An 11,598-nucleotide genomic window follows, 5' to 3' on the forward strand; every position below is an offset into this window, starting at 1 on the left:
TGAACTGTGTAAAGTTTGTTAAGAATACAGTCTGGATATTTCGTTGCAAAAAACTAAAACTGTGGTTTTTAGGCAAACACCAAACTCTCACTACTATTATCGTTGATAATAAAATAACAGCACATACGAAATTCCTGTGATATACTGAACACGATATAACGTATGATTATGATAAAGATATACAAAATAATGTCAATATTTGCAGAAAAGTCAGTAGATCTCTAGAAAATAAAACTATGAAACAAGTGAGATTAAAGTTTTTATAAGTCGATTGCTCTATCATCATTATTATATGGAACTGAGTAGCGGCTTCTAAACAGAAAGCGAGAATGTGTGGATAAAGTTTCTAAGAAGTGTCAATGGATGTAAAAATAGCAGTCAGAATAAGACATACCGTTATCAGAAATGAACTAATCATCCGACACATAAAAGAAAAATTAGGAGAAAATTATGGGAAAGGAATGAACATCTGCAAAGATTGGCGTCTGAAATATTAGCAGTAAAAACAAAATAACGACAAAGGAAAATTGAAACGAGACCCCGTGGAGAACCAAGAAAAAAAAATGGGAAACGTAATGTTTAATAAATTGCCTAAAAAAGGAAGTGAAGAAACAAAAAGAATATAAGAATCGGTACTTTTTATTGCATTTTTGCACGCATTCCGAAGAGTTCGCACCCCTGTCAGCTGAAATAATGGCGTTTTGTATAAACGGCAGAAAAGTAAGAAAACTTGCCGGTTGTTCCTCGACGACGTTCATCTCCACGAAAGGAAACTCGCTGTGTTAACATACGCTGTGCCCGGACTGGAAAATACATGTCCAGGTAGTTATATAGAACCGGACACCAAAGAAAACGTGTCCCATATTGAAAATAAGCGAAAGCTGCATGATTTATCGCTCTTTTGTAGGCGTATTACAAGGTGAATTCCGGACTGCGCACTTATAATATCTGTCCATCTCCTGTGGTCAATAACGTTTAATTTAGTGACTATACATGTGGTATACTGCTACATTCCTAAGTACTGCCACGCCACAAGGATGCATTAGAGTCAGGAACCCTGGGCTAAGAGTCGTTAACGTTTCAAGTCACTGCCAATTACGTAGTTTTAAGGCCTCGACACTAAAATCACGAGAGCTGCTGTCCTACATTCTTAATGAAACATTCGACAGCCTGAGTACACATTTGTTATTCCCTTTTGTTCTAGACAAGACAGTGGTCGTTAGGCGCCAGTTTAGGTCGTTTGACACTTATTGACTGTGAATGTAGCACAACGGCGTCAGTTGTTACTGGCAACGCTGCAGCTGCGGCATAAAATACGTAACGGCATATCAGTCGTCAAGAAAGTAAAGCACCGAAAGGAAACTTTGGAAATTAGGAAGGAGATACTGACAGAATTGAAGCTGTAAGGAGAGGAAGAGGTGGCGGGGGAGGGGGTGTAGGGAAGGGGAGAACGTTGGCCGTGTCTCGATAGTCAAGCTGGTACGAGCATTCCCCGCAAGAGGGAAGTTTCTGAATTTAATCACGACCCGATACACAGTTGCAATCGGGCAGGAAGTTTCGCAATGACGTACATACTGCTGCAGAATGAAAGAGTCGCTGTTGTTTGTTGTAATCTTCAGCACAACCATTGGTTTGGTGTAGCTATTCCACCCGGCGCAAGCATCCTCATCTTTGCATAACTACCGCATATGAATGCATCTGAACCATCTTACTGTACTCAAGTCTTGGTCTGCCTCCATAATTTTTAGCCATTCCGCACATTAAAAAATATTTCTTGATGCCTGAGAATGTGCCACAGCTCCTTTTTTCCCCCCACTTCCATACAAACCTCATCATTAGTTATTCGCCCTGTCCATCTCATCTTCAACATTGTTCTTTAGCGATACATTTCATAAGTTTCTGTTCTCTTGTCTGTACTGTTTATCGTCCACGTTTCACCTTCGTATGAAGCTCCACTTCAAATACTTTCAGAAAAGACTCCTTAACACTTAAATTTTTTTCCATGTTAAAATATTTCTCTCCTTCAGAAACGTTTTTCCCCTGACATTATCAGTTACCTTGCTGTGCAAATAGCAGAACTCGTCTACTAATTTAGCGTCTCATTTGCTAACCTAATTACTCTCCATCACCTTTGTTTTACTTTTGTTGATGTTCATCTTACAACTTATTTTTAAGACACTGTCCATTCCGTTCTGCTGATCTTACAAGGCTTTTGCCTTCTCTGAGAAAATTACAACGTCATTGGCAAATCTTAAAGTTTTTATTTCTTATGTCTGAACCTTGATTGTCATTCTGATTTCTTTTAGGTACTCTTTACTTTTTGCTCAGTGTACAGATTTAAGAACATAGGCGATAGGCTACAACCCTGCTTCAGGTACTGCTTCCCTTTCATCTCCTACGACAGAGATAACGGCAGTCTTGTCTCTTTACAAGTTATGGATTAAGATTCATTATATCGAAATAAAGCTGATAACTACGGTAAGAGGCAAGCTATCAGCTAACTAAAAGTTTTCTATACTCCTTAAATGGAACGTTCTTCCCTCCATGCCTACGGACTCTGTAATCATCCCAACCATGATTTATGTGCCTAGTTTTGCGTCTCCTTTTGGCTATCTCAATCAACGGTGAAATTAGTCTAGATGTAGCGTTAACGCCAGGTGAAAAAGCATACCAGCAATGTAAAAGGTCTGACAGAAATTAAATGCTACTACTCGCATTACTAGGCAACTGATTGCTGTCATGAATTAGCGCGCAGCTGTTTCTCAATCTCGTAATATCCCTTTACACTTGTAACGTTAGCTTTCATTTGGGATATTTAAATCATGTCCCTCTAGTGTTTCAAGTGGCAACACAGGTCTACAATTTGGTATCTTTGCAATTTTTTTAAAATCATTTTAGGTGATACCAATAGTTCAGAAATAATAAGGGTTTTCCTCTATCACATAAAGGCTTTTTTTGGGGAGATAATGATAAAGAATCAGAAAATTATAGAAAACCGTACATGTAAAAAACTTCATTAAAAACACGACAAAATCAATAAAATTAGGCACTCCTAACATTATTATACACACTGTAGAGCCAAAGAAACTTGTACACTTTCCTAATACAGTGTAGGGTCCCCGCGAGCACGCAGAAGTGCCGCAGCACGGCGTGATATGGAGTCGACTAATGTCTGAAGTAGTGCTAGAGGGAACTGACACCATGAATTTTGCAGGGCTGTCCATAAATACGTAAAAGCATGAGGGGGTAGATATCTCTTCTGAACAGCATGCTGAAAGCCATCCCAGATGTGCTCAATAATGTTAATTTCTGGGGAGTTTGGTGACCAGAGGAAGTTTCCTGGCGCCACTCTGTAGCAATTCTGGACGTTTGGGGTGTCGCATTGTCCTGCTGGAATTGCCCAAGTTCGTCGGAATGCACAATGGGCATGAATGGATGCAGGTGATCAGAAAGGATGCTTACATACGTGTCACCTGTCTGAGTCGTATGTGTCTTTGTAACCCTGTTCCATGTACTCAGTGTTTTGATGGAATCTTTTCCCAGTTCTTCACGCACAGCGCTTCGATTCTCCAGAGTACAGCTGACGCGAGAGGGCCTGAAATGCACCTTCAAGTCCACTGAGGCATCCAATACTTCGATGTTATCCAGCACGTTTCGTACTAATTGTCGTAATCAAGGTTTCTGTAATTGCCAAGAAACGCGTTGATAATTTGTTTACAGAATATCCAAGATGGTTTTCCATTTCATTCAGTTTGTCTTCAAATGTTTCATCTTTCAGTAGTTTCCAAATGTCAGGGCTGATAAAAACCACGTTCTTTCATTTTAGCTTTTCGTATCCATCGTAGCTTTCTTGCCACATACCTGAAAGTGTCACGTAATTTTGGCTGGACTTTCATAAATTGTTTCATAATACCAAGTATCATGTTAAATCGAGGCAGACGTTATTTGGGGGGGGGGGTTCCACCTTTGAATCGAATACTACATTACCGACCCAACTTTTGAAGTTCTAATTGGCCAGATTATTATTATTATTTTTAGTTTTACTGTTTGTCTTTTGCACGAATGTCCCGTTAGCGGTCGTTCCCAAATTAACGGGTCCAAAGGAACGGTTCACCAAAATGACCGGAACGAGCGAGGAACGAATTCTAAGGAACGGTGTTTCATAGTTCTCTTCAGTCGCTGCTTTCTACTTACAGTTTCCGGGAACAGGATACGGTCAGTCTCGTTCCCGAACGGCACGTCGGCTGGTCTCGTTCCAGGCTCGGTCCCGTTCCCGCCTGTCTCGGTCTCGGTCTCCCTCAGCCAGACTCGCCCTTCGCGTGGCCACTCGTCGCAGTTCCACTGCCGACTGCTCATAGTTCAGTATCGAGTTGTTGTTGCTCGTTCCGTTCGCTTCGCACGCCCAATCCAGATCTGTTTCAAATCTTTTTTTAACTCTGAACTTCTGCTTCTTTTCGTATTCTATTCAGTGTCCACGACCGGTAATTAAAATGTATTTTATAATTACGTAAACTACATAAAAATTACGTGGTATGTAATACATATATCTTTTCAGTAACAAAACGGCGTATCAGCTTACTTCACTATTCGATAAACAGGAGAAGAAATACTAGTAGCCGGCCGCGGTGGTCTAGCGGTTCTGGGCGCTCAGTCCGGAACCGCGCGACTGCTACGGTCGCAGGTTCGAATCCTGCCTCGGCCATGGATGTGTGTGACGTCCTTAGGTTAGTTAGGTTTAATTAGTTATAAGTTCTAGGGGACTGATGACCACAGCAGTTAAGTCCCATAGTGCTCAAAGCCATTTGAAATACTAGTAAAAAGGTAAGACTTTTTGTTATTACGCATGCAAAGGACTTCGGCACGGCACACACGAGTGACCATTTCCCAACCTTTTTTTGATCAAAGGTAAAAGAGCATGTTTATTGTTATGAAAGGCAGACCGACTTACAACCAAATGAAGCAAGCGCTTCGTAATCGAGTGTATGGTGTCTCATTTTGTAAAGAGAATATGATAACTCCTACAATATTATTTCAGTGGTAAGTGGTGGCGCACGAAAAATCGGCTCCGAGTACTAGACTGTTCATTGTCGCTTACTAATCGTCATCTATTGTTTCGAAGTTGTTTGCATTAACTTATTTGTTATTTCTTCACTGCCTTATTATTACATTTTTCTCTATTCTGCTCGTAGCGGTCAACAAATTGTGCATAATTGGCAAGCAGTCTGTACTCGGGACCGGTTTCTCATGCGCCACCTTATATTATTTCACTGCGATCAGCCACATAACGCTACAGTTGGCTAAACGAGATGTCTTGCAGAATCACGAAAATTACAAGTGGGTGAGAATTCTGTTATGAATAAAAAGTCTGTACTCCAGAGGGGGAGGCAAGTCACCCTCTTGGGGCCTTCCATCTTCGGTCACCTATGCTACTAATTTCCAATTTTTCATAAGAACCATATACCAAGCACAATGAACAGTGAACGAGTAAAAATGAACGAACGGTTCCAAAAAAGAGCGATCACCAATGAACTAGTTCCCAAGGATGAACGACTTTGCCCAACTGTAGTAGGAAGCAGGGGTCCTGCGTTACAACTTGAATATAGTCAATGTGGAGGAATGGCTTGTCCTGATCCCCAGTCTTTGGGCCAAACTACGCAAAATAACCACCCGTGTCAAAGTCTGAGACTGTCCCTCCTCCTTTTTCACTCTTAGTTTGTCAGAGATGTATCAGAAGTAGTTATGATATTAAATAATCTCTTGAAGCAAAGAAATTCGCAAAATCGGACACCAGTAGCTTTATCGCTCGTTGTTGAAGTTAAAGTGAAAAATGATATCTAAAACAAACACTTAGGCCTTAACTTTACAATATCACCGAAATATTATAGATTATCAAACTAAACATGTTTTTGTAGCAGGTTACATTGAAAACCTTCACAGAACAATACTGGCGTTATTATAACGATTAAATAGATATATTTTGCGTACTTCACAAAATTTCTAAATTATAGTCAAAACTGCATGTGACTGAACATTCTAAGTATGTTAACGGAAATCAGCACGCAAAAATACACCAGAGAAACCCTTTACCTTTAAGAAAAATATTTCACTGTCAGTCAGCGTAATTATCACAAATACCGTCTTTTTATTCAGGACCCACAATTCTTCGGCTATTGGACTTCATTTTTTGATTATAGTATCGGGAAAGCTACAGTACTATTATAATTCCACATTCGCAAAGTTAAGGTTCTTCTTTGAAATAGCGAGCACCCTCCTACTCCACAAAATTTACTGCCGAAACTGCCCCTCGCCCACCCTCCTCCACAGTCGCAAAAAAAAAAAAAAAAAAAAAAATATATATATATATATATATATATATATATATATATATATATATATATATATATATATATTCAAATTATTCTGAGCACTATGGGACTTAACATCTGAGGTCATCAGTCCCCTAGAACTTAGAACTACTTAAACCTAACTAACCTAAGGACATCACACACATCCGTGCCCGAGATAGGATTCGAACCTGCGATCGTAGCGGTCGCGCGGTTCCAAAATGAAGCGCCTACAACCACTCGGCCAAACCGGCCGGCGAAGTTAACTAAGCAAAAGCTATCTCAGGCAGTTACGTCTGTTAACAGCTCTCTGCCTACTTTGATATCATTTCCCGCTAAATTTCCGGAAAAAAGTTTGCAGTGGGGGGCAGAGTCAGTAATTTACAAGAACGTAGGGAGGTAATAACTCGCAGGTTCCAATAATTTTTATCAATTGTGTATTCTCAGCAAGAATGGCAGATTACGTAAATTTTGAACCATCGCTAAAGTGTTAAAATTAGTTAACAAAAACTTTGTTCCAGAAAGTCTTTGAAACTAGAGGTGTCGTTTTACAAGATGGTGGAGGTCATTTCATTTACGTGCTGCAACAAACGGCAGGCATGTTTACTTCTGATTCTATTACCCATCTAATCCTTACAGCAGAGGTGTTACGAGGTGAAGCAGCCCGTAATTCGTAGTGGAGTCTCCACATCAGCAGCCGGTACGTCGTCTGAGATGGCAGTGTCCCAGCCGCCATGTCCCTCCTCCACCGGATCCCTCAGTCGCCGGCTGCCGCCGCTATTCTGTAACTCGCACACTCACAGTGGTGACGTTTCGCCTCCGGTAACCTTCTGAATGTTTGTCTCAAAAAGGACCCTCTCTCGTGCATCTTCCACCGCTCAGCTGCCCCAGCAAGGCACGTTCTCATTGGTGGTCCTTCGTCCTGCTTTGTTACGTTAATATTTTAAATCTTTGCATGGTTCACTTAGGTAAAAAAGAAATAGCGGATATTGTCTGCATCTAAAATATATCATCACACTGTTACTTAGTTGCAACTCTTTTAGTATAAGAATTTATGTAATATAAAAAAAGATATATAGATCTTATACACTACTGGCCATTAAAATTGCTACACCAAGAAGAAATGCAGATGATAAACGGGTATTCATTGGACACATATATATGATACTAGAAATGACATGTGATTACATTTTCACGCAATTTGGGTGCATAGAGCTTGAGAAATCACTACCCAAAACAACCGCCTCTGGCCGTAATAACGGCCTTGATACGCCTGGGCATTGAACCAAACAGAGCTTGGATGGCGTGTACAAGTACAGCTGCCCATGCAGCTTCAACACGACACCACAGTTCATCAAGAGTAGTGACTGGCGTATTGTGACGAGCCAGTTGCTTGGCCACCATTGACCAGACGTTTTCAGTTGGTGAGAGATCTGGAGAATGTGCTGGGGAGGGCAGCAGTCGAACATTTCCTGTATCCAGAATGCCCGTACAGGACCTGCAACATGCGGTCATGCACTATCCCTGCTGAAATGTACGGTTTCACAGCGATCGAATGAAGGGTAGAGCCACGGGTCGTAACACATCTTAAATCTAACGTCCACTGTTCAAAGTGCCGTCAATGCGAACAAGAGGTGACCGAGACGTGCAACATATGGCACCCCATGCCATCACGCTGGGTGATATGTCAGTATGCCGATGACGAATACACGCTTCCGATGTGCGTTCACCGCGATGTCGCCAAACACGAATGCGACCATCATGATGCTGTAAACAGAACCTGGATTCATCCCAAAAAATGACGTTTTGCCATTCGTGTACCCATGTTCGTCGTTGAGTACACCATCGCAGGCGCTCCTGTCTGTGATGCAGCGTCAAGGGTAACCGCAGCCATGATCTCCGAGCTGATGGTCCATGCTGCTGCAAATGTCCTCAGATTGTTCATGCAGATGGTTGTTGTCTTGCAAACGTCCCCATTTGTTGACTCAGGGATCGAGACGTGGCAGCACGATCCGTACAGCCATCCGGATAAGATGCCTCTCATCTCGACTGCTAGTGATACGAGTCCGTTGGGATCCAGCACGGCGTTCCGTATTACCCTCCCGAACCCACCGATTCCATATTCTGCTAACAGTCATTGGACCTCGACCAATGCGAGCAGCAATGTGCCGATACGATAATCCGCAATAGCGATAGGCTACAATCCGACCTTTATCAAAGTCGGAAACGTGATGGTACGCATTTCTCCTCCTTACACGAGGCATCACAACAACGTTTGACCTGGCAACGCCGGTCAGCTTCTGTTTGTGTATGAGAAATTGGTTGGAAACTTTCCTAATGTCAGCACGTTGTAGGTGTCGCCACCGACGCTAACCTTGTGTGAATGCTCTGAAAAGCTAATCATTTGCATATCACAGAATCTTCTCCCTGTCGGTTAAATTTCGCGTCTGTAGCACGTCACCTTCGAGGTGTAGCCTTCGCCAGTAGAGTACTTAATTTTTCCTTGAGATGTTAAAGTCTAATCTTTACCTACAATAATGATGGAATCTGAAGAAATGGATTAAAATTTGTGCTATAGCCAGGTCTCCTTGCTTACTAGGTAGAAATGCTAACCATTACACCACCACAGCACTATAGTTTGGCCGGCCGCGGTGGTCTAGCGGTTCTAGACGCTTAGTCCGGAGCCGCGAGACTGCTACGGTCGCAGGTTCGAATCCTGCCTCGGGCATGGATGTGTGTGCTGTCCTTAGGTTAGTTAGGTTTAAGTAGTTCTAAGTTCTAGGGGACTTATGACCTCAGATGTTGAGTCCCATAGTGCTCAGAGCCATTTGAACCATTTGAACTATAGTTTACATTGCTGCATGGACTACTCGTATCAAATGCCAGCCCCAACACAAACGTCATATCTTCAGCTTATTTTCCCCTTCTAGTGTTCCTACCTGGTAAGCAAGAAGACCTGGGTTCAGGTCCTGTCTGTAGCACAATTTATAATTCATTTCCTCAAATTACTTCGTTATTGTAGGTAAAGATAAGACTTAAATATCTCAAGGAAAATTTAATTATAAGATCTATAGACCTATATCTGAGCTACAGGATTTCCCCATTATGTCCAACGCTGGGGTGCTATTCCAATGCAGGAGACCTTCGGCACTAGTAACAATCTAAGAAGGGGAAAATAAGCTGAAGATATGAAGTTTGTGTTGCAGGGGACAATGGACCTTGGGTAGTCCGTATACCCAAGTTTACTATAGTGCTGTAGTGGTGTAATGGTTACCATTTCTACGCACTAAGGAAGGAGATGCGGGTTCAGTGTTGGATGCAGCACAAATTTTAATTCACTTCTTCAGATTCCATCATAAAAAATATACACGACTGGCCATTAAAATTGCTACACCAAGAAGAAATACAGATGATAAACGGATATTCATCGGACAAATATATTATGCTAGAACTGACATGTGATTACATTTTCACGCAATTTGGGTGCATAGATCCTGAGATATCAGTACCCAGAACAACCACCTCTGGCCGTAATAATGGCCTTGATACGCCTGGGCATTGAGTCAAACAGAGCTTGGATGGCGTGTACAGGTACGGCTGACCACGCAGCTTCAATCTCGGGCACCATTGACCACACGTTTTCAATTGTTGAGATATCTGGAGGATGCGCAGCAGTCGAACATTTTCTGTATCCAGAATAGCCCCTACAGGACCTGCAACATGTGGTCGTTCATTATCCTGCTGAAATGTAGGTAATTTGCAGCGATCGAATGAATGGTAGAGCCACGGGTCGTAACACATCTAAAATCTAACGTCCACGGTTCAAAGTGCCGTCAATGCGAACAAGAGGTGACCGAGACGTGTAACCAGTGGCACTCCATACCATCACGCCGGGTGATACGCCAGTATGCCGATGACGAATACACGCTTCCAATGTGCGTTCACCGCTATGTCGCCAAACATGGATGCGACCCTCATGATGCTGTGAACAGAACCTGGATTCATCCTAAAAATATGAAGTTTTGCCATGCATGCACCCAGATTCGTCGTTGAGTACGCCATCGCAGCCCCCCCCCCCCCTGTGTCTGTGATGCAACGTCAAGGGTAACCGCAGCCATGGTATCCGAGCTGATGGTCCATGCTGCTGCAAACGTCGTCGTACTGTTCGTGCAGATGGTTGTTGTCTCGCAAATGTCCCCATCTGTTGACTCAGGGATCGAGACTTGGCTGCACGATCCGTTACAGCCATCCGGATAAGATGCCTCTCATCTCGACTGCTAGTGATACGAGGCCGTTGGGATCCAGCACGGCGTTCCGTATTACCCTCCCGAACCCACCGATTCCATATTCTGCTAACAGTCATTGGATCTCGACCAACACGAGCAGCAATGTCGCGATACTATAAACCGCAATCGCGATAGGCTACAATCCGACCTTTATCAAAGTCGGAAACGTGATGGTACGCATTTCTCGTCCTTACACGAGGCATCACAACAATGTTTGACCAGGCAACGTCGGTCAACTGCTGTTTGTGTATGAGAAATCGGTTGGAAACATTCCTCGTGTCAGCACGTTGTAGGTGTCGCCACCGGCGCCAACCTTGTGTGTTTGTCTGAAAAGCTAATCATTTACTTATCACAGCATCTTCATCCTGTCGGTTAAATTTCGCGTCTGTAGCACGTCACCTTCGAGGTGTAGCAATTTTAATCATCAACCGTGTATTTGAGTTTGAATTTGCCTTTGCCTCTAAGGTTTTTTACAAATTGCAGGCTTTGTAATGCATACGTGCATTCCCTTCACGTGTTTATGCTAATTATTACGCACATTTATTAACCTTTGCGAGATCTAAACGTTCGTTAATGCTCTGTAGCAGCCAGGATACATGTCCATCTGACAATTATGCGACAGAAAAGGCATTAACGATAGTATCATAAGAGGCAATGTTGTGTAACCTTAGTAGGCACAAGATCCGACCGGGTGTAGGACCTTACAATATGAGAAAGTGTTCCGAGACAAACTTCCGTCACACTGTCCGCAAACGTGACGTCACATCCGCCTGGCAACAGCGATCTGAACGCCCATTAGCTGAGAGTTTTGATATCTATATGCGTAGGAGACAAGTGGAGTATCCCTACTGGCTGAGGGAGAACGGTGCGGTCTCTCTTGTGCGTCGTGAAGACGGTGCAAAGGTAGTAGCAAGGCGCCACTCGAAACACATGGTCGAGTAACCGGAGGCGGCTCCAAAGGGACGGTC

At 42.8% G+C, this 11,598-nt stretch overlaps 1 protein-coding gene across 1 annotated transcript in view; it reads right to left on the reverse strand.

Annotated features, from left to right (window-relative positions):
- The window catches only part of LOC126273388 (uncharacterized), a 34,279-nt gene extending 27,199 nt beyond the window's left edge, over positions 1 to 7,080 (reverse strand). The window contains exon 1 of the mRNA XM_049976940.1: positions 6,982 to 7,080. Coding sequence (XP_049832897.1) covers positions 6,982 to 7,080 — 99 coding nt within the window. The remainder of the gene's footprint in view (positions 1 to 6,981) is intronic.
- Positions 7,081 to 11,598: the final 4,518 nt, after the last annotated feature.

This window comes from Schistocerca gregaria, chromosome 5 (genome assembly GCF_023897955.1).
Source record: "Schistocerca gregaria isolate iqSchGreg1 chromosome 5, iqSchGreg1.2, whole genome shotgun sequence".
Lineage (NCBI taxonomy): Eukaryota > Metazoa > Arthropoda > Insecta > Orthoptera > Acrididae > Schistocerca > Schistocerca gregaria.